This window comes from Capsicum annuum, chromosome 8 (assembly GCF_002878395.1).
Source record: "Capsicum annuum cultivar UCD-10X-F1 chromosome 8, UCD10Xv1.1, whole genome shotgun sequence".
Lineage (NCBI taxonomy): Eukaryota > Viridiplantae > Streptophyta > Magnoliopsida > Solanales > Solanaceae > Capsicum > Capsicum annuum.
In genome coordinates this window covers 147,558,858-147,583,460 of record NC_061118.1, presented here as the reverse complement: position 1 = coordinate 147,583,460, position 24,603 = coordinate 147,558,858, and the positions used below count along the sequence as shown (strand labels likewise).

Sequence of the window (24,603 nt, the reverse complement as noted above, 5' to 3'; positions counted from 1 at the left end):
TAGAAGACATCATAATTTCTATATTTTTTTTTAATTTAAGAGTTGAAAATATTTTTTTCTAATTTAAAAGTTGAAAATTAATTAAATACATTTATGGTAAAACCTTTCTTTATTAGATGTCATCAAAATTAGTGATAACTGATACTTTTTCTATTAGTTTAAGAATTTTAAATTAACTAAATTTAATTTTAAGAAGATTTGAAAAATTTAAAAATAAATATAAAACTAGTAGAATAAGAAAAAATTAAGAAGTACCAGATATAAAAATAAGGAAAGATTTTAAATATAAAAAAAATCGTAACACAAATATGATTCAAATTGATGAGTTTCTCTTAGTCTGTGGCAACAAGGGAAAGAGGTACGCAAATGCAAAAGTGTTGATCCTGCTAAAAATAAATGTGTATATATTTATATTTATATTATTATATTAAAGTGAAAGATTTTTTAAAAGTGATTTGAATTTTTACACTACACGTCGTGCTTATGTATTATGTATTTCGCATAATTTAAGTCCTGAAAAGTTAAAGGACCCAATTGATCTATCGAAAACCCTTGGGCACTCAATGTAAATTTGACAAAACATTTTTAAGCTCATCTTACTCTTCACTCTCATTGGAAGCTAAATCTGGCAAATACTTGAGACGGGAATCTCCTCCGTTCTCTCAAAACTCCCTCCGATGGAGAGTAACACAGTAGACGATGTCGTTTCGCAGTTACCACTTCAACTGATAAAATCGGAGATAATACCTCCGGCACCGAACCGATCAAAATCTCATTCCGAATTCGAGCCAGCAATTGACTGGCAACCGAACTTCGCTGGTTACTCATGGATCGCTTATGGTGCCTCGTCTCTCCTCGTCATACGTCAATTCCCTAACCCGCTATCTCAAACTGAGACTGTAATCGGTACGGTTTTTCAGCAGGTTCTCGAGCTGTCAATCGATGGCACTGGCACTGTTTCCGCCGTCGCTTGGTCTCCTGTGACGCCTTCTTCTGGAGACATCGCTGCCGCACTTGATAATTGTATTGGATTGTTCTCTTACGACTCTGACGCTTCTCATAGTAAGTTTCACTTTTCTGATCTCCTGTCTGCTGTGTCATTGATTACTTTAGTTATTTTGCACAGTAGTCTAGTACAAGTCCGTTGATTTAATTTTGATGAATATTTAAGATATGTATCCCCTATAATTTGATATTGAACCGTTGTCAATTGGGATTTTCGGATCAAGCAATGTGAGTGATACATTTTATACATTTATACGTGAGTGTGCATGATATGAGGATGTCTTTGATATTTTTTACAACAGGGTAATTGTGTTGGTTTCTGTGTCATCTTGAGTTAATCTAATTACCTTTCTTTTGGCCATTGGGAGTTGTAGAAGACAATGGAGAGTAAAATTCAATAACAACGTCTCTTACTGGGTCTATTTCATTCCAATACTAAATTATTTGTCATTTAAGTCAAATTAGGAGCTCCTTATTATCATAGAAAAAAGCTGGATGAAAATCAATGCCTAATAAAATGCTTTATTATTTCTAGTTGAACTTACTATTATTCAACTAGAACTATTTTGTGAAAGTAGTATTCAAGAACACCTCTCTATCCCCGTCGGGGGTGGTGGTATGGACTGCGTACATTTTACCCTCCCCAGACCCCACTCTGTGGGAATATACTGGGTATGTTGTTGTTGTTGTTGCTGTTGAGTATTCAAGAACAATCGTCTTATTCACGGTACCTATGTTTCTAGCCTGTTGCAACCAATTTCGAATTGCTACAGTGTGATAATTTTCGAGTAATTTTGCTTTGTATGGTTCCTTAATTTTATCAGAGCGCATTTGCATTTTTAAAGAAACAAGCTATCTAACCATTCACCAATAATAGATCAACAAGTTGGAATGTATTGTCATTCAAGTTATTCAAACTTTTTGCTTAAACAACTCACTTGGCAGTTATTATTAGCTTCTTCCTTGTGCGGACAACATTAATTTTTTCATTTTTTTTTTTGGATAGTTACATGTTTCATTTAATAAATACAGTAATATTTTTCATGTTAAACACTTCAATCAACCGCAGCCTCGATGATAAACCCCTCGGAAAAACTACACAAAAAATGCTAACTTCACACAAATTTGACAACTTTCCTCCTTTAGAACAAAAGGACAGCTCTAATCAGTCAATCAACTATGCATTCCATTTCCTAATTAGTAACTCTCAGCTCAATGAATATTCCTACACACCTTCCACTTTGTTCACATCCATTCCATTCCAATACTAAGAGATTGTTTGGATGGGCTTATACTTAAATTTTTTGTTTGGACAACCGTGGTATCCGGGCCAGCTTTCACGCACCTCAACTAAATCCACGAGACATCTATCACCCACCACCACCACCAACAAATATCAGGTAACTCTGTCCACCAATAAACACTTGAAAACACTTCTTATATTTTACCCAAACGCTACAAAGCTGCTTAAACACTGTTTTTGACTAAAGCACCTAAAATAAGCCAATTCAAACAGGCTCTAATATCTAAAAATTCGAACCTCAGAATATTAACCAAAGAATTCTCCTTTACACAAATTTGACTGCATTTGCTACTTTACACACTTCAATACTAAAAAAATCATCCGTTTTAAAGAATCAATGACTCTATAATAGCTAAACATTCAAATTTCAGAACTTTAACAAAAGAACACTTCTCCCAGCACAGATAAAAAACACTAGGTGATTCTTCTCATCTGTCTTAGCCTTAGCCTTGGTAGATAGAGTTACTTGATATCTGTTGCTGGTTGGAGGTGGCAGGTGTATCAAAGGATGTCAAAATCGATGAAAGCATGTTTGTTTGTTAAAGAAAATTTTCTTTTGGTATGTTACATACTGAGAGCTGTGTTTCGTTTAAATGAACTTGGCAAATGAAAAAGATTACCCCGGCATTAGTTGGATCCTATACGCTAAACTAAAAAATGATCTGCTTAGGAGGTGTTCCCGTTCTGAATGGGTATGAATATGAAACTCTAAGCACTTGTTTTGCAATCATTAATTATTACTATTGGTCAATTGGATCTTAAGTCTCTCTCTCTGTCCCCCTTCCTCCCTTCCCTCTTATATGTATAAATTTATTTACTCATATTCAGGTTCTTTTTGTTGGAGCCAGACATCAACACTAGTACAATCCACAAAGGTGGATTCAATCACATGGACGGGATCAGGAGATGGGATAATTTCAGGTGGCATTGAATTGATCTTATGGAGAAAGAAGGAAAGGTCATGGGAAATAGCTTGGAGATTTAAACCAGAACTTCCTCAGACTCTAATTTCTACTACTTGGTCAATTGAAGGACCTTTTGCTGCCGCACCTCCGTGTAGATTGCACTTTGAAGGTTCACGTTCCCATATTGATGCAGGAAGCAAATGTGTTTTGGTATGTCAAAGAGATGCAGATTCCAGACAATTCGAAGCTATGCTACCCCACCCATTACCTGTTTCTATGATTCAGTGGAGACCATCTACAAATACACGGTCAACTAGAGATGGCAGATATTCAAGGAGATTGGTGTTATTAACATGCTGTCTAGATGGAGCCACAAGGCTCTGGAGTGAGATTGATGATGGGAGGGTTAAAAAAGTTGGGAAGGATGGCAATGAACACAACATGAATAAATTCTCTTTTCGTGTTGTCGCTGTAGTTGAGGTAAACCAAGCATTAAATGGAAGGCTGGGCTTGGATGTATCTGTAAGATGGGCAGCAGATATTAATGGTATAATAACTGTTAATGGGGAGGCTGTTTCTTATTCTTCGTCAGATGAACATCAACATGGCAATGCTGGCAGGTGCGAATGGCTAATTGCTGTAGGTCCCCAAACAACACTGACTTTTTGGGCTATTCATTGTCTCGATGGTTTTTCTCCCGTGAGAGCCCCAAGGGTGACATTGTGGAAAAGAAAAGAGTTGAACAGTCCTAAAGATATGCCAAGGGGATTGCTCTTAAATAAAGTCTTTATCATGAGAAATCAGGTCTTTGGTCCACCATTGGTATGTTCTTTTATTAATCTATTACCAAGTAACTATCTAGCCTGGATGCAATTTTATTCCTCAAAATTTCCAAGTGGTGCAAAGGTATCTTCAGAACTGATTAGCTCAGAAGATTCAACTTCAAATAAATGTCAGACTGAATGTTTATTATCAACGGGACTTTCAAATTCAGACAGTCATAGTAATAAAATCCTTCAAGTAGCAGTTCATCCTTGTTTATCTGATTTGGAAATTGCTTCTTCTCTGGACACTGACGGAAAACTCCTTTTTTGGTTGTTTTCTTCTGCTTCAAATACTATTTTGGGCCTCCCAACTTTGAGTCCATCTTGGAAACTTTTTGAGGAAGTTGCTACTGCACTCCCTCAACCCAAGTATACAAGCTTAAGCTGGGCTCCCACTCTGTTGGGTGAAGAACGAATTCTCATGATTGGGCATGCAGATGGAATAGATTTCTTTGTAGTTAAGGCTGTGAAAACTGAAGAATTGAAAATGGATCGTCACAAAATATGTACTATACCATTTACTACTGGAAGTCAAGGACAGGGGCCGGACAGCGTCTTCTCAGTTCCTTTGCCTGCCACTTGTAACAAAACCTTCATTTCCAATAGCTTTTTGCTGTTAGCTGTGTGGAAGAAAGGCTTTCAGGCTTTATCATGGAAAATTTACCTTCATCACTATGATTTGTCTGGAAGTCGCTGTGGGTGCAGTTTTGACAGTACAAACACCTTCCAGAACAATACATTGAAATTTGAGAGTAGTTATTCCGGTAAGGCATACCTCGTCTCTCTTGAACCTTGTTCATCAGTTTTTCCAGAACCTCATCACCATGATAAAATTTCAAGTTCTGCTGTAATCTGTCCCACAAACTCTGGATTCAGTGAAGAGATTTTTTCTAATATTTTGTATAGAAACTACTTTGCTTATCATATGGTTACTGGTTGTGTTGAGGGTAGTTTGCAATTATGGAGAAGTGTGCCTGCTGTGAGCTCGAATTCTCAATGGGATCTTGTTGGTATGGTTGCTCTGCATCAAGGCCCTATTTCGGCTATATCTGCAAGTGTCTGTGGCCGAAAGATTGCCACTATCTCGAAAGAAGGTCCATTAAGTACTACTACTACTATTCATATATTGGAATGTGTGCGTGTTGAGAGTGCTGGCAGCTTTATACTAGAAGACACTTTGTATTTTGACGCAGACGTTGTTGCTTCAAATTGGTTGACGATTGGGAATGGTCAGTTTTTACTAGGTGTTTGCTCAAGAGATAAGTTGCATGTGTATGCTCAAAAGAGATCTGGAGGTCAGTGCAATTTGGAACCGGAAAGATCATTAGAAGGCAAAATTTGGGTGTGTCTTGCAGTTAGTCATACTAATCCAACCATTCAGGACTTCTTTTGGGGACCCAAAGCCATGATAGTGGTTGTTCACGATGAATACATTTCTGTATTTAGCAAGTTCTCATATTTTATGGACAAGAAACTTCTGCCCCAGCTTGGTGGAGAAGTTGACGAGTGTTCCGTCTGTCCCTATGGTTCTAATAAAGTGTCAGTGTTTTATGGTCATGAAGATTGTGAAAATGCACTGCATCAGTCTGATTTCCCATCGAAAATGGAAGTGGTGAATGAGACTTCATTGTTTAATTGTTTGGCAGAATCTAAGGAAGGCTTTACTTCTGTCAACAGTGGAATTTGGAGCATTTTAGAGATAGCAGAACTTGTAGGAGGATCTCTTCCTCTTGTTCACCCAGAGGCTTTTCTTGTTAACTTACTTTCAGGTACTTATGAATTGTTTGATGCTCTTTCCACTCCCGAATTCAAATACCAAAGCACCATCTTCTTCTTTATAGAAGACATCCTAAATATGATATAGGCGAACCATCTGTTACGAATTCATTGTGCATTAAACAAATTAATTTTGGTTGGCTGCTTTGAGGAATTGACATGTGCATCTAGGAAGTAGATGCTGTTGTATCTAAGCTTCTAGACCAAATAACTAGCAGATTCTTGACAACTAAAAACTGAAGTACACTCTTTCTTCTTTAGTTAGTAAAGCCAAACATTTCTTGCGTGAGAATGTTACCTTGATCAAAAACATTTCTTGCATGAGCATACAGGTTGAATGAAATTCCCCAACGTTAATTATTTAGTTCACTGATATGTATTTAAGGTCATGAATCCTGGTCTCATCGTTGGAAATCGCTTTGTAATAATCATGCACATTATGACCAATGGATCTTATAGGAAGGTGTGGAGGTCGCGGATAAGGGTAGAAGGCTAGGACGCGTGCGTGAGTTGTAGCAAGTAGTTAGAAGAGTTCATGTATAGCCGGGTTAGTAATCCTAGGACAGTGGCCATAGGTATGAACCCCTAGTCAGGAGGGTTTGGGTGTGGCGGATGCCTCTGGTCTGTGAGTGTATGTTACTACTAGGTGGGTGTTGTTTTCCGGATGCCCTATTTCTTATCTCTTATTTTATATGGCGCTTATTTATCTTATTTCGTATTGCTCTGATTTCTATTTTATTTTAGTATGTCTTATTCCTTTTTATGTTATGCCATCCATCATGCTGCATGTTTCATTACACTCTTGTTTACTATTCTCTATCTTGAGCCGGTGTTCTATCGGAAACAACCTCTCTACTTCTTTGGAGGTAGCGGTATGGACTGCGTACATTTTACCCTCCCCAGACTCCACTTTGTGGGAATACATTGGGTTTGTTGTTGTGGATCTTATTGTTTATCTTATTAGGCTTTTGTTTTCATTTTTGAAATAGGCAACAAATTTCCTGCTTGCCTTACGAATGAGCACGTCTAGCCGTCATTTTAAGTCTTTTTCATTGATAATATCCTATTTACTCCTTTTGAAATCCAAGTATCTTTGTGTGTTTTGGATGTTTTTAACTGATAGCTGAAGTACTATTGAAAGTTTATGGAAGTAATGACATGTTGCCTTTCATTTTAAAGTTAAAAGCTCGTTCTTGATTGTACACTCAAGAATTAATTTTCTTTGTGAACAAAAATTCAGGAGAAAAAGGGGTAAAGATGTGTTTTTAAGTTGGTTTTGGTTGAGAACTAGTAAATGCATCGAGTTATCATCCTTAGAAGAAGAAGTTACTTGATTTAGCTCACTAGTAATAATTAAACTAGGGGAAGAAATTTAATGAACTGCTGTTTGGTTTTAGTACGTAATATTTGTGGCCCTCTTGTTGTCTGAAGATCAGAATTTCTTTTTAATTGATACCTATCTTTTCTTTTTCTTCTATCGTAAGACTTCTGACAGCATTCAGCAGCAAGACTACTTTAGTTTAGGCAACTGGTTTCCATCTTTCCAACTGCCAAAGTTCGGTCTTGTGAAGGAAAAATGCTCATCAGTAAGAAATTCCTCACACTTCTTTGGCTCTCCTAGTGAAATCATGATGGAAATATTCAGTATTGTGAATTAAACCAAAGCTGGCTCATTGAAACATTAAACTTTGTGAAAACTTTTAGTGCTGGGCAATTTGGTTCGTCAGCTTAAATGGAGTATATTCCCATCCATGAACTATCATGAGCTTGTGGAAGCCAGAACTGCCGACAAAATTGGTGCATCTAGTGCGTACTGCTGACAAAACTGATTTAGAGTTTTGGAGAGCTATTTGACTTATGAAAGTCCTCTTCCTAATTAGTGGAACGTTCTAATTTTTTTTCCCCATATTTAGAGCACTTTTGAGATCCCAACAACAGTAGCAGATTGTATGTTCTTCATAGAGAATCACATTTTTGTGTTGGATTCTCTACTTCTTGTATATGCTTTGAAAGCTGAGGATTCTCCAATATATCAATGAAATTACCCTTTCATTTCAAAGAAGTTCCTTCCATCTAAGAAAAAGAGGCGGCAGGTTTTCCATGTTAATAAATGGCAAGTGCTAAAGGGAATTGCTGTCTTGTTTGTTGAAGCAGATTGCACTTAAGGCTCGTTTGGTTTTCCATATAAGAAAAAATAATGTTGGTGAGAACTCTTCACTAATAGTACTTGCATAACATATTTGCGAAAATGAGCATTAGCAATATTTGGATAAGAGCACCTAATTTAACAAAGATACCCTTGACGTAAGATGACCTGTTCTAGTAACAAAAGAGATCTTTATTATAAAATTAATATTCGTGATAATACAATATATTCTTATAAATGTTTGATTAAAAAGGAAAAATGAAACTTGTACAAGTATAGTAATTAATATAACTTGGTTTTTGGTTACCCGCAGTTCCTGCATATTAGACCCTGTACTAGTACTTTTGTTATCTTAGTATTTTAGTCCAAGATAACTTATGTCATGACCCTAATGCACAAAGGTTTATTTAAGATTAGAAGCAATTGTGATCATTTACTCCTGGAGATGTAGATTCTAAGCACTTGTTCTCAGGAAACATTTGTATGATCAATCTGGGAAACTTTTATCTCTTCTACATACATCATTTGCCTTTACTGGTTTGGTGTCTCTTTTTTTCATTGCTCTTGTAGTGTTATTTTCTTTTTAAATCCTCACCTCTGTTTGTCACAATGATTATCTTATTGTACTGTTATTTTTCAGCTTTATGTTTCCTACTTGCCTGAAAATACAGCTTGGTTTGTGTACCATGAAAAGATTGTTGCCTATTTGTATCTCGTGTGCTTATGTTGCCATCATGTAACTCCAGTCATTCTATTGGACTTAATTATACTTGCTAGTCTGAGTTTGACCTCACGGTTGTGTGTTCCAAATGTGTATAGGTAATTGGAAACGTTCATATGTAGCTCTGCAGTTTCTCAATAAACATGTAACTTCCACAAAGTTATTTGAAAAAATATGCTCCCGCCATGCCTTCAGTGGCTTAAGATTTCCCATTTCATTGTCAAACTATCTGGAAGGGAATGTCTCGTTTAGTTCTGGTGAGAAATCATTTCAGTGGGGTGGACCTTCAGATTCCTCAAGCTGGGGATATGGTGCATCTGATAATGCGTTCTCTAAATCTTCAGCAAGATCTGAAATAGCTGACTTTATAGAAGCCTTTGATAAACTTCAGAATTTTGCAACTATATCTGCCACTGAAATGATGCAAATTCGTGCTGCTATTCATCTTCTAGATGAAGTTAGCAATATGCAGTCCACTTCTGCTTATAATAGCCTTGATGGACCTGGTCGTAGGTAAGTCTATGCTAGAAGCCTAGAATACATAATCTTCTTTTCTGTGTGAACATATTGGTTTGAAATATTTGTAAGGGCTCATACATTCTTTTTATGATCAATATTGTCCTTGCCTTCAACTAGAGATGTGTAGCTTATGGAAAACATGCACAGCGTATACCATCTTTTTTCTTGAAATATATATGCTAAAAGTTTCAATGATTCTATGTCCTGCTTTCATATGCTTGGGATGGTGTTTGCAAAAGCTGTAAGTGGGTGATATATGTGGATAAGTTCTACTACTCGTCAATATTCCCTGATAGATAATCTAAGACTGTTTGTGGGTATTACTGCTTCATGATTGTGTGGCCAATTTTGGGTACAACCAAGGGACGATGATTATACAGTTTAGTTTTTGTGTCATTTCAGTAGTACGAAATGGGCTATTATCATGTACTGATTCAACTTAGTTGTACCCTGAAAATCTCAGTGCTGCCTGGTAGATAATTTGCGAGGATCTAAAATACCAACTAGAGCAATGAACATCCTAATATTCGTGTGGATATAACTCAACTTTCATCAGAGTTGACATTATTTTCATGGATGCGTTATCTTCTATTTGTTCCAATGTTTGGTAGTAGTATTTTTGGTTTGGTTTGAGACTTATTATGTCAGTACAGGGGTAAGTGAGATTCAAAGAACCTCTAGTTTTAGAGCACACCTAATTATTTAGTAGTAGAATGAAATGGGAGTCTATCGGAAACAGCCTCTCTACCTCCCTAGAGGTAGTGGTATGGACTGCGTACATTCTACCCTCCCCAAACCCCACTGTGTGGGAATATACTGGGTTTGTTGTTGTTGTAGAATGAAATGGGAAATGGGCCCTGAAGAAATGGAAAAAAAACAGTGAAGGATTAAAATTTCTTGTCTGGCCCTTTTTCTTCTAAAGGGACAGATAATGATGAGGTATAGACAAGATAGAGCATTCATTTTTGTCTCGTTACTACTGAAGAACAGAAATTTGAACATTTTGATGAGGAAGAAGTAAAAGGTTTCCTATTGCCTTGCGTCAGATTGGATGAATTCAACAAATTAAAATTTGACAGTACTTTTAGAGGGGAATGGATTCAACGGATTCATGTAGCCGATCATTCACCCAATCATTCTTGCAACGATGGTTCTTACCTTTGTGGAATTATGTATAATTATTAAAAAAATAGCTCTTTTGTAAGATTGGAACCCAATCATTCTTCGTTTCAGCTTAATACAAAGAGGAAAAAGTAGCAGATGATCTAGGTATTCTGGTATCATGCTTCCTTTCAAACTTCCCACCAGTTAGTTGATATCTAACTCCTTTTCTTTGTGGTGTTTTTACTACTGATTTTTATTGCTTTCCCAAAAAAAATTAAGTTTGTCAAAAACCAAATGTTCAAACACTTGATGCTTAGTCAGAAAAAAAAAAGAACACTAGATGAAATTCAGATTCTTCTCTTCTTAGTGAGTGCAGTTATATCTTTACATCTTTTATATCAACATTCAAATAATATGATGTGATTGTAGGGTCTCTACTTCTGGCATACTGCTTGTATAAGGAGATTTCCTTGATATCAATAAAATAGTGACTCTTCTCTCATGGTCGTTTTTTATTCATTACCACACAAATCTTTTGTTTTTCTATCTTGCACAGTAAATTACAGGACATGGAGTCATGCAGAGAATTTTATCTTCAGTTATTGTTGCTTCTTATTGAATTATCATTCATTGATGCTGCTCATCTTTTCTTCCTAGGTTTTGGGTTTCAGTGAGGTTTCAGCAGCTGTATTTTGTTCAAAGATTTGGCAGACTGCCATCAGAAGGTGAGCTGGTTGTGTACTCAGGGCTGATTGGATGGGCTTTCCACTCCGATTGCCAAGAGAATTTGCTTGATTCTCTTTTATCTAAGCAACCATCTTGGCAAGAAATGCGTGATATGGGTGTTGGACTGTGGTATACAGGTGTGGCACAGCTGCGACTGAAGGTATTTGTTTTCATAAAGATAATTAATTCAGTTGTAGCATGACTTGTGAGGTTGTTCCATGGTGGGAGGACTTCATTTCTTACCAAGGGGTTGGAAACTTGAATCACCAAGGGACCAAAGTGGGAAGGTGCACCTGTGGACTCCTGGACGGGGGATTTGGGGGTAGGAATGTAGGATTAGCCATATAAAAAAATTAGCTGTATCATCTTGTAGTTATGGGGTAGGAATGTAGGATTAGCCATATAAAAAAATCAGCTGTATCATCTTGTAGTTATTCTTTTTGGGAGGTGCAGTGTAGTTCTATAGAAATAAACACTTCCACATTCTTAAACTAGTCAACCCAATTTTCCTTCCTTCCTCTTTTGCTGGTCAAGAATGAAACTTTCGAACATTAGAATGTTCTTTCTAGTGTTTATCATTTGATTGACCATGTTCCTTCCTACTTTATTAAGCACTCCGTCCTTTTACCTTCTTCATCAATTATTCATGTTAGAAAACTAATGAAGGTCTGTCATCAATATGTTTTGATAAGGTAAAATACCGTATTCACTAACAGTACCAAGAAGGTACCAAAATCAGTACAAAAGATTGGACTTGTTTAACACTAAAAATGACTAATCAAAAAAAGAATAAAAATTGTTTAATACTACGAAACAAGGGAGTCCAACAAGTCCAAGGCTATGTTGCTCGGACTCTCCAAAATTGTCAGCGGGTGCGTGTTGGATTCTTCAAAAGTAGTGTATTTTTGGAGAATCCGACAAGGGTGCGGCATCAAAAGTGAAGAGTCCGCGCAACCAGAGGCGGAGCCAGGATTTCAGGTAAGGGGGTTCAATATTCAAAGAAAACTAAGTCGAAGGGGGTTCAACACCTACTCTAACCACATAAAAAATAATTATAATCATGTATAAATAGTATATTTTTCCGTCGAAGGGGGTTCGGACGAACACCCTAAAGAGGTCTGGCTCCGCCTCTGCGCGCAACGTAGGTCCAAGGTAACTGTCATGATGAAGATCTGTCATGAATTTGTATATATTTCTGAATTCTGCATGCATCAGCTTCTGTTTGGTTTCATTATTACAAACTGTTTGGTGGAAATGGTTGGTTTACTCCAACACAGTTATTGTGAGGTCATATCACTTGATTTTTCTTTTTTAAAAAAATGTATATATTTTGGACAATAGCTTCTCCTCGAATATGAATGATCTTCGTCATCACTTTTTTGGTTCCCTTCTTTGTGATTAGGTTAACCCAGTCTGTTGTTTCTAATTTGTGAATAGGTTGTACAGTTCAGGTTCTCTTCTTATTCGTTTTTCTATTCAACCATAATAGAGAAAAGTCCTTTTTGCAACTTTTATTATTTATGTACCAAGGAACTGTTTGGTGTAAACGGGATGTAATGGGATCGATAACAGTTTTTGTAGATTTCTTTGACAATCTGTAAGTCAGTAGTTGTACATAGGATCCCCCATTATCCTATTTTGTGATTGAAACCTTTTGCCTTAGCACCTACTTGATGGTGTTGAGCCTTTTTTGGATATGAAATACAAGTTACCCTCTTCAAAAAAAAAAAACGTACCAAGGAACTGTTATCCTTAAATATTTTGATCAATTTTGCTCCAGGGCCTTCGCCTTGTGTAAAAGGTCAACACGTGATGTGTGAGTTATGCACATGTCACGCGTCCGAACTGCTGGTACATAAGTGGAGAAGGTTAAATGTCGAGCCGATTATCCACCTAGTTCTGAACCGGGCGCCAGCCACTAACCTTCGGGAATTTCTCGGTTATAAAGAAATATTGATCATTTTTTTGTTGTGCTGCAAAAGATAATATAATCTCATATCTCAGCCTCTCAGGGTCTTTCTTGTTTAAAAGATGTCTTCAATGATAGAAGTAGCTTTATCTTTTGATTAGGTGATAATGCAGTGAATTAACTTACTGACCTTATCGTATCCTTATCCTCCATCCCATTTAAGTGGTACTTTCTTGTTAAAGAAATGGACTTTGGCCTTACCTAGCCCCAAAGCTAGCCCAAGAGGTGAGTCAAATTCGATTCTCAAATGTTTGCTATGTCAAATGCTTCAGGGAAAATAGGATGCAAGGAGCACTAATTTTACACTAGTCTCATTCTTTTTTTAAGTTTAGCATATTGCAAGAAGTTTTGCTTTTTGAGCATACCATGCAGTTATGAGTAAACCACTTTTCTTCCATTGGAAAATGAGTGGTGAAAGATATTCTTGGAATACTTTATTCACGTGAGTTGGGAATGCGGGACCACTAGAAAAGAGGTCAATCTTTCATTCCAGGATTTGGCTCTATGTCAAAGGTAGTACATTGTGGTAGGTGCACTCTTGCCTGTGGTGAACCAACTCTAATATATAAGTGGAAAAGGATAAAGTGGCAGGCCAATTAACCCATCAAGTTCAGTGCGAGAATCAAAGGATTTTTCTGTAATCCAAAAGTACAAAAATGGCCATCTTTATTTAGTTTCACCATTTTGAAAGGGATGAAAGAATTGGGAACCATTAATGTCTTATTTTGTTAGCTTTCATTTTCCCCTCTGTATTTGGCATAGCCACTTTGACACAGGTGGGTTTTCTGCAGATGGAAAAGCTGGCAAGACAACAATATTTAAAGAATAAAGATCCCAAGGCTTGTGCACTTCTTTATATTGCTTTAAATAGACTTCAAGTATTGGCAGGCCTTTTTAAGATCAGCAAAGATGAGAAAGATAAGCCATTGGTGGCATTTCTTTCACGCAATTTTCAGGTATCTTTAATCTGCTACTTTATTTGTATGCCTGGTACAAATATTTTCAAAGAATTGTTATCGAGTTTTTCCAATTCTTTTATGCATGAGTTTTAACCATTTATGTTGAATCTATTTTTAAATTTTCTTTTTCACTAGTGCTAGAATTGGGGAAGTATTGTTTCCGAGTTCTGACGAATTATAGTTGTTATCGACTGATCTTGTGTAATGTCTTTTTGTAGCCTACATTTAGGAGTATTTGTATGAGACTTGTAAAACATATCTAATAAACTTTTCTTTTTGGGGTGCCAAGGGGGAGAGGTTCTAAATGAAGTGACGTAATCTCAACTTTATATTTGTGCATCTTTTGCCTTCTCATGTATACTTCTTGTAGTTTGTTCTTTACAAGATTCAAATTGGTGACACGTATTTTTTTATTAGTTCGTTTTCAGTCACGTTTACCTAATTCTGTTTTGAAATGTTGAGTCCTTATGTGAAACATTTACTCTAATTTTGATTTTGTTTATAATGCATTCTGTTTTCTTCTTGTGGAGCATCAATACTCAATATTTTGTTGCTTAGAAATTTTGGTGATTTCCTCTTTAGGAAGATAAAAATAAGGCTGCTGCTCTAAAGAATGCCTATGTCTTACTGGGGAAACATCAGTTGGAGCTTGCAATTGCTTTCTTTTTGCTTGGGGGAGATACAACTTCTGCTGTCACTGTCTGTGCGAAGAATCTTGGGGATGAGCAGCTTGCTCTTGTTATTTGCCGTCTTGTTGAAGGTTATGATGGAACGTTAGAGCGTTATCTTATTTCGAAATTCCTCCTCCCGTCTGCTCTTGCCAAAGGTGACTACTGGCTTGCAAGTATTCTGGAGGTATTCAGCAAGAAATCTAGTTTAGTTTTCAATAAACTGATCCTTTTAATTCTAAGGGATTCTGTTTGTAGATCTTGTTCCCTTGTTTGTATATTTAAAGTTCTTTTATTTGCAGTGGATGTTGGGGAAGTATTCACAGGCTTATCTTAGAATGCTTGCTTGCCCAACGGGGTCCTTGAACAGTAAGTGCATATTCTCATCCCTTCAACCTGCCTTCTTAGATCCAAACATTGGAGACTTTTGCCTAATGTTAGCAGCCAAGACTACCATGAAGAATGCTATTGGGGAGCAAAATGCTGCTTCCTTGAGTAGATGGGCGATCTTGATGAGGGCCACTGCCTTAAGCAGATGCGGACTGCCAGTAAGTGCATCTCATTTTTTTTTTTTATTTTTTTTACCTAAAGTTTGGGGATTCACAAGCTTTCTTATTTTTTAGATTCTTTTCAAGGATTTCGAGACTGGATTTTTATGACCCTCTTTGATATCTAGAATGCAGAACTGATGAAAATATTCTGCTATTTGGTTTTCTTAAACTATTAATTCACACCAAGTGGATTAAATGAATTACATGATCGGAGATTCTTTCTCAAAAAAAAAAAAGGAAAAAAGAGAAACATTTTCAAAATAAATGACTTACATAATTGGAGGTTGTTATTCATTTTCTGCTACAAGTCTTTCCGCTACTACTCCATATAACGTGTTTTTAACAATATAAGCATGTTTTTGCTCTTTGCTACACATAAATATCTCCAAACACCAACCAAGCCATTGCCCTAACATCATACTTTTAACTGTCACATTGGAACATGGTTCCGCTCGCGTTAATGTAAGTGCTGCATAGGGAGAGAAATAGGAGAGAATTTTGGGGCTAGACTCAAGTTTTTCTCAATTGGGGAGTTGCGTCCAGTCACTTATTTTCTTTTGGTGCACCCATCGAGTTCCCAGTTGTATAGAAGATTGGGTGTAGTTTGTAGTGAATCATTTCTTTTCGTAGATTCTCTACCTTTTGGTGTACCCCTTGTATAAAGCCATATTTCGGCCATGCTTATGAATGAAAATATGTTTACTTGATCAAAAGAAAAAATGTTACATTTCACCATCTTCAAGTCCCCTTGAACTGCTTGGAAGTGATTTTGTTGTAAACCATTCTCTTATAATAAATCCATCGAAAGATTTCTCTTATAAAAAAATCAATTAAGGTCGCTTTTCAATGTAACTTATGTTTTTTGAATTCGATGGATACGTATAAAATGATTCTCTATCGCAACCCAAATCTAGATCATCTTTTGCATGTCAAGTACTTCTTGGAGTAAACTCAATTTTGAAATTAGAGTTGATTTAATTCATCTAACAATTTTTTCTTGTTATTAAAAAAAATGCCTTTAATAATCTAAAATTTGGTAAAGTGCTAAATCCTACTGAAAGCAGATTAAGTTCTGGAATACCACGTCAGAAGTGATGGTAGGATGGCCTACCACCTTGGCAACATTATTTGCTGATTAGGATTTGAATTGTAAGTGCTACCATCTTTCAATTGATGTGCTGAAGAGTCCCACATCGGATGAAAAATGGATAGGTGGTCTCCTTATATGACCCTGGGCAATCGTCCCCTCATGTGCTAGATTTTGAGGTTGAGTTATGCCGAAGATCCATTTCTTTACACGGTATTAGAGCAGCACCCATCCCAACTATAGTTCATCGATGTTGGGCCCCATATTAAATTGTCCACGTTCTTGACGGGCATAAGGTAGGGTGTTGAAGATTCCCACATTGGATGAAAAAGGAATGTGCCTTGGACAATTCTCTCCTCATGAGCTAGCTTTTGGGGTTGAGTTAGGACCAAGATCCATTTCTTTATATGATGTGACTGTTTGGCATCGAAGTGGAACATATTGACTTCTCTGTTACCTTTTCTCCCCCAAGTCAGTTTATTTTAGGGTTTCTCCTCCAATATCCTTAAAAGAGACGGTATACCTTAACATTATTGCATGTCAGGTGATCCTCTCAACCAGCCTGTCCACGTGTGTGGGTGTACTATTATATGTTCATTTTAATTAGACATTTTTGTAGAAGGATTAATAGTTTTCCTATTCCTTTTCTCTGTAAGCTTGAAGCTTTGGAATGCCTTTCATCTTCTGTGAGCGTCACTGGTGATTCGAATCGACGAAGAGTGCCTGATAATGTGGACCCTGGATGCCTGCATGAAATGCTGAGTGCGATGTTAAATGAAACTTCATCAAACTGGCTATCATTGGGTGTGGCTTTTCAGATAGATTCACATGTGAGATCAGATTTGTCTATGCAATACATGTCTAAGATGTTAAGGAGACATCCAAGCTGGGTAGACAATGATATGACATCTCTTCAGCAACACATGTATACTGTATCTGAGAATCAGGAATACAAACTTTTACTTGAAGCTTTTCAAGATGAATTGATGACTGCAATTGCATCCTTTCAACTGAAGTTCTCCATAATTCCTCTGCATCTTATTTACTCGGTATCTACTTATTCATGGAACAAATGTTATGTTTGCAATTTTTGTTTCGCGAGGACTAATTGTCAGATTTTTTTTCTTTTTGCCCTTGTACAGATCTTTTTGTCGTTTTGCAACCGTGGTTTGGTGTATATAGGATGCCACTTGTTGCGAGAGTACATAAATGGATATCTGCAAAGTGAGCAAGGCAGTGGACTTGATGGTTGTTCATTGTATCCTTGTCTCCCAGAGCTGTTTCTCAAAGTGTCTGGAGAACTATTTTATACTTTTGCAAGATATATCATTATGTGTAGCATGGACTGTTTCTACTTGAAGTCATTCACCTTTAGTAATAATAGAGCTGACGAAAACATCTATTGTGCCGTTCCGGAGCTGTACAAGAGGAGGTTATGTTGGTCATTCTGGTGTCTTAGAGCCATGATGCAGTTCTTTTCTGTTTCTTGTTCGGAGAATGTTGTAGGGACACATTTTACTATCCTTGATTTGTCAGAGTATCTTTTACTGTTTGCATCTGCTTGGGTACAAAGAAATTTTAGTGTTCTTATCCTGATTGTGAAACCTCTCTTGATGGCAAAAACTTCAGAGGAGACAGACATAAAAGACATACAGAAACTTTTCTGTGAGTCTCTAGAAATGATGGCGTCTGATTTACCTATTCACGCTGCTGGATCCTCTGTTCAGAACAAGAATCTAATGCCACAAGTGCAATTTGGGGATGTCATATTATCAGTTCCAGAAGAGAGATGGCATGTCATGGTCGCTTCCTTTTGGGGATATGTATCTAGTGTTCTAAAACAAAAGTCAAATCTGCTATATCCAGAACTTGAAGAAAGCAGTTTGTTTCTACCTCCAGGCGGACATCCCAGTATATTTACTTCATCAATTTTCTTAAATGGCAACAATGTCGCAACCCGTAATGGGATGGTTCCAGGACTTCTGGCTAAGATACTAAAGGTCGCATGTGCTCACATCTCTTCTTATTGTGTGAATCAGTTTGCATCTGTTCTGCTGGAGAGAATAGATCCAGGTGCAAATACACTTTTTTGTTCTGAGGATTATCAATCCCCACATAAACCATCAGATACTAAACTTAGTCGCAACAGTAATGATCTGGATAAGGTGATTGATGAAGATGGATTATCAGTGTTTGAAGTATTATGGGATTTTTGTTCTGAGCTTAAGAAAGTTAATCAAGATTTTCTGCTTCAAGACCAGAAATATTTACAGCATACCTTGCATAAGTCCTTTAAAGGATGGAGTGAAATGTACCCCAGCATTGTGAGAGAGTGTGAAGTTGACGAAACTTATGACAGAGAAGAAAGGCTCAGTAGTCCAAGTAGCGCAGCTGGATCTCCTCTTGCTTGTTTGTCACCAAATAATCATCCTTTTCAAAGTTTCGGGGGAAAGGATACTCACCATACAAAAAAGGTTTTGCCGTTCCGCAGTCCGAGAGAGGTATATAAAAGAAATGGAGAACTTTTGGAGGTAATTCTTTTCCTAAACCTTTGTATTGTTTTGCAAATTTTAAGTCTTAGAGATTACCAGTGAATTTAGTGGCAGATTTCTTTCATGAAGCTAACAATTGCAACTCTCGTATATTTGAGCAGGCTTTGTGCATCAACTCCATTGATCAGCATGAAGCTGCTCTTGCCAGCAATCGGAAGGTTAGATAGTGTTGTGGGGCTTCTTTAGCTGTCTGTTCTTTTATGCATCTGAATTTGATGTTTTACTAGTGTTTAGGGTGCATTTGATACTTAATTTTGGTCGTGAAAGATCAATGTGTGGCTTACTACCAGGGTTAATGTCACTTTAATATCATTAAGGGTAGGGGTGTTCATGGGTTGGTTTGAGTCGGTTATTGGTCAAAATCATAACCGAACCAACTTAGTCGGTTTTTAAATTTTTAAAACCAAACCAAACCAAATAAAAAAATAACTGTCGGTTTGGTTCTTTTCGGTTTAGTTCGGTTTGGTTTGGTTTGTGTTTTTGGTTTTATAACTTTAGCTAATGATAAAAGTTGAAAATTTTAAAAAACAAATCCAATCTAACATATGAGATATCAACCGAGTGTTGTATCTCAACCTTGAAACTAAGATGTCATCTAAGTGTTATACTTCGGCAAAACCAAGAACAACACCATATTAATGCTTCCAAAAAAATATTTAAAAACTACATTTAACAGAATGATATGATAAACCCTCAAAAGGTGCACACATAAACTTCTTGCTCAACAAGGTTAAAAAAGAAAGTTAAAATTAGTGATTGTCTATAGTCTAATGAATCTTTATTGTAAATTTTAGTATACAACAACATATTATTTTCACAATTAGCATCATTTGTCATTTAAAGTGCCAAATTCATTTAGAATCTCATAAGGTTCTGTCAACTGGATGAAGACATATGACTGAATGTGTTACGACTAAAGTTAACTCATGATTAAAATATAAAATGTAATAAATATTTATATTGAATTTATGAATAATAAACAAATAATTATAATATATATATAAATATATATATATATATCGGTTCGGTTTGATTTTGCTCTAAAATAACCGTGAACACCAAACCTAACCTAACCAAATATCGATTTTTTTAATCGATTTGGTTAAAAACCAAACCGTGAACACCCCTAATTAAGGGTGTGTTTGGGATGAACCAATTTTCCCATGTTTGATTGGCAAAAAAATTAAAAGTTCATTAAAAATGAGGAAATGACTTCCCTAGTAGAAGTAGGAAAAACAAGTTCCATAAGTGACATTTTACTCATCCCCACCCTCCAACATATTCCATCCCACCCCCACCCCCAGATGCTCACACCCCACCTTTACCCCTCACCTATCTCCTATAGTGTTTCCCTAAATTATATATATAAATGCTTTTGGAATAATATTTTTTGCTTATTTTCAAAACACCCAAAAATAAAAAAACCTCTTATTTCCCCAGAAAAACATTTCCTTCCTACCAAACACAACCCAACATCTAGCTCTCGATTTCATACTTCAAAAACATGACTTGAAATGCATAAGGAAAGGATAAGGTGGGAATGCCCTTTCTGTACTGCTCTGAAATGTGATAATTGAGCTGTGTCTTCGGAAATAACCTCTCTACCTCCGCAAGGTAGGAGTAAGGTCTGCGTACACTCGACCCTCTTCAGACACGGAATTTCACTGGTTATGTTGTTTGCTTATTCGGCCTGTTATACTCTGCATTGAAGTTTGGCCATAAAGTAAATTTGTTTGTAATTTATTTGTTTCGCATCTTATATTTCCTTTTAGTCGTCTATATTTGTAAAATGAATGGCATCTTTTCCTATCTGTATTCAATTTACTTCTATCTGATTCAGGGTTTATTGTTCTTCAAATTGGAAGATGGACTTCCTTGTGGAAATAAAGCTGACAATGTCTGGGCAGAGGCTGACTGGCCACATAATGGTTGGGCGGGATCCGAATCTACACCAATTCCCACTTGTGTCTCTCCTGGAGTAGGTCTGGGGAGTAAGAAGGGTACACACCTTGGGTTAGGTGGAGCTACTGTTGGCGCAGGTTTTTTGGCAAGACCTACATTTGGGCTTCCAGGTTACACCAATACGGGTGGATCCAGTCTTGGCTGGGGGGTTCAAGATGATTTTGATGAGTTTCTTGACCCTCCTGCCACAGTAGAAAATGTTCGGACAAGGGCATTCTCAACTCACCCTTCAAGGCCTTTTTTCTTGGTTGGATCAAGCAATACACACATATATTTATGGGAGGTAAAAAAAATTACGATCAATAGATTAGTTAGATCTTTTTTGCAGTTGCAACAGCAAGGGCTAATTTGCACTTTGAACAAATTTGGCTCCTGAAAGGAATGTGATAAAATACCTGTGAATTAGTTAGTATTAGCTAAAAAAACACACTGCCAGATCTTCACACAGTGGAATGTTATGTGTGGCCAATTTGCATTTCCATTTTTTCTTTTACTGTTCGTAGTCATATATCCTTTTTATAGTTATTGGCCTGAAATTGAGAACTTGTTTATGCACTACATACTTATGTCGTCTTTCGTTTCTTAAGGTATGGTATTGAGAATATTTTATTATATCTGCAGTTTTGCAAAGATAGAGCTACTGCTACATATGGAGTGCTTCCCGCTGCAAATGTCCCTCCCCCGTATGCTCTTGCCTCGGTATCTGCCGTGAAGTTTGATCATTGTGGTCACAGATTTGTCTCTGCTGCATCAGATGGTACTGTGTGCACGTGGCAGCTTGAAGTAGGAGGGAGGAATAATGTTCGGCCAACAGAATCCTCTCTTTGCTTTAATAATTATACATCGTAAGTACCCAAATTGTGTTAACTTTGTATTAGGTGGGAACTGAGAATTAGGACCTCTTCAAAATTATACCCAAAAATGTTAGATTAATGGGTGTTATTTTTGGAACTACAATGAGTGAGGGTGTTAAAAGGGGACAAGGTAGACCTAAATCACAGGGAAGGAAGTTGTTTGGAAAGATCTACAATTTCTTGGAATCAACAGATTTATCTAAAGAAAGGGTGCAATGGCAGAAAAAAAATCCTTATAGGTGATCTACTAGTTGGGAATAGGTTTTAGTCTGGTTAGTATGTTAGTTTTGAACCTATTGTTTTTCTAGGAATATTTTGACTCAATCATACATTTATATGCTAGTAAAAATATAGAGAACTTTCAATATTATTATTATTATTACTAACATTTATATATATCCAACTTAATTTTTTACTTTTATATTTTTTTGGTAATGATGATGACATGAGTTGAGTACTTGAACTTAAGCAGAGAGACATGGTAGGATTCAGATAGCACACCCAGCTTGTTTGGCACTTAGGTGTAGCTGTTGTTGAACTTGCTCTTTCATTGTTCATTAGTAGCCCACTGGACACCGGGAATAATCAGTTCCATCTAGCAACTTTGTTGGTCTGATTTGAAAGATAAAACAGTTGCACACATCTTCCTTGTTTTCTATTCTCCTGCTGTCAGCCTTGCTATCCGGTGATTAAGTTTGTGCTATAATCTCCATCTTGTGCTTTCTTAAAGCCTTCTATGCCCTATTATAATGGCTGCAGGGATGTCACATATGTTACTTCGAGTGGTTCAATCATAGCTGCCGCTGGGTATAGCTCCAGTGGCGTTAATGTTGTCATATGGGACACACTTGCTCCACCAGCAACGTCTCGGGCCTCCATAATGTGTCACGAAGGTTGGTTCCCTTGATATTTTTCCTTTTTGTCAATTAATAGGCTTGTTTCTAATATTATTTCTAACAAAAAGACAAAATGCAGTACTAAGATATGTCAAATTATTCTTAAAATATCACAGTTACAAAAAAAATTGTTCTTAAAATATCAGTGCCATGCTGACAGCAAAAAGAAAAAGCTCTTGTTTAGAAAGCGGGTGACTTTATGAGAAGAAAACATGTGAGTTTACTTATATACGGATTATTGGTGGAGTTTGGAGGAGGGAGATGAGTGTTTTCAACTATAAATAGCTAATAAGCTGACTCTCAATGATTTCATCTTCTTGGCATGTAACATATGTTTAGTGACTTTTTCTTCAGGACATAAGCAAACCCTGGATAATGGGTCCATTTACTTCGTCTGCCGTTATAAGCTTTTAACTTGCTAATTATTGTCCCTCTGCACGTTTCCAGGGGGTGCACGCTCTCTTGCAGTGTTTGATAATGATTTAGGAAGTGGTTCTATCTCTCCACTCATTGTAACAGGTGGGAAAGGTGGTGATGTTGGACTTCATGACTTCCGGTATATAGCTACTGGAAAGACAAAAAGACACAAGCATACCGAAATTGGTGACCATGTTGTGAATTCCATGGTTGACACGCAGAAGAAAACCGGTGATCAGAATCGTAATGGGATGCTCTGGTATATACCGAAGGCTCACACAGGTACTGAAACATTTTTACACGTTTGTGGCTGAAAATGCTGTAGAAAGTTGATTGGCAGTACATAATGAGATTGGTAGTACGTAATGAGATTTTTCCCTAATTTTGCTTTGTGTTGTGAAGGGAGTGTTACCAAAATTTCTACCATACCACATACCAGCTTTTTCTTGACGGGAAGTAAAGATGGAGATGTGAAACTATGGGATGCCAAAAATGCGAAACTAGTATTTCATTGGCCAAAATTGCATGAAAGACACACCTTCTTGCAGCCAAGCTCCCGTGGCTTTGGTGGTGTGGTTCAGGTAACCTCCTTGATCAAATGTGTGAAAAGTTGGAAGAAAAATTACCGAGTTCTTGAGCTTTCACAATTAAGAGATCCTTTTTTCCTCTGTTTTCAGGCAGCTGTTACAGATATTCAAGTTGTTTCTCATGGTTTTCTTACATGTGGTGGAGATGGTGCTGTAAAACTTGTGATGCTGAATGATCTGTGAACAAGTCATGGATCAGTGGCACAGCAAAGAACTTTTTGTTTCGTGAAGTCTTGTCTGCAGTTGTTTCTCATATGCATTTGCTTTGGGATCCACTTGTATAAGCTCTAATAGAGTTGGTCCTTGACTTGACAATGGAAGGATAGCCTAGTGATAAAACTCTCTACCTCTAAGCTCTAACCATAAGGTGGTGCTTTGGGTCTCCCAGGGAAAAGGGCCTACAGTTTGGGATGAAGAGGGAAAAGGAAAAAGTTGGTACTTGTATTCAAGAATTCTTGTCATGCATTACCAGATTATGATGGTCTACATTCTGATCATTCCCTGCTATGGAAGCCCTTTCCGCGCACGAATCTGTATGCTATCGCTATCAAGATTAGCTGAATGCTTTTGAGCAACTACTTCCACTGACATTAAAAAAACTACTTCCCAGGGGCCTGTAGCATGAACATAAGATTTACTACAGAAGGTGAGTTTTAACTAGATAACATAGCAGGAAAGAGTATGCTCAGTCTCGTTGACATTTAAGGTTGTATTTTTCTGGACCTGTTAAACTAATGTGTAGATATGGAGAGATAATTCCGTCACTTTTGTATTTTATCAATCAGGATTTAGTGTGAATTGCGCAAATAGCAACAGGGATTCATGCTAGTTCATTTCCACAGTTATTCTTTTCCCCCTTTTTGGCTGTAACATTGTGAAATTGCTAGAATCTGAAGATTGGCGTATTTCTGTTCTTTATAGTATGACAGATTTGGGGTTTCCATCGTACTTTGAGCTTTCTATTGATGTAATTGGTTAATGGATTTTGGTTGTGATGCCCGAATTTGAAACAGTAAACTAGAAATTCGATCAAAAAGAGTTAAATTTTGCCCTATTGACTTTTTAACGATTG

At 37.0% G+C, this 24,603-nt stretch overlaps 1 protein-coding gene across 1 annotated transcript; it reads left to right on the top strand.

Annotated features, from left to right (window-relative positions):
* The first annotated feature begins 589 nt into the window (after positions 1-589).
* On the top strand, positions 590-24,479 carry LOC107857127. The gene is made up of 16 exons (XM_047394517.1): positions 590-1,062; positions 3,137-5,806; positions 8,779-9,193; positions 10,961-11,189; positions 13,790-13,954; positions 14,540-14,812; positions 14,928-15,173; positions 16,920-17,312; positions 17,406-18,794; positions 18,917-18,973; positions 20,656-21,060; positions 21,399-21,622; positions 22,391-22,524; positions 22,975-23,226; positions 23,347-23,525; positions 23,622-24,479. The coding sequence occupies exons 1-16, from the start codon at positions 678-680 to the stop codon at positions 23,712-23,714; spliced, it is 7,509 nt and encodes a 2,502-aa protein (XP_047250473.1). The 5' UTR covers positions 590-677; the 3' UTR covers positions 23,715-24,479.
* Positions 24,480-24,603: the final 124 nt, after the last annotated feature.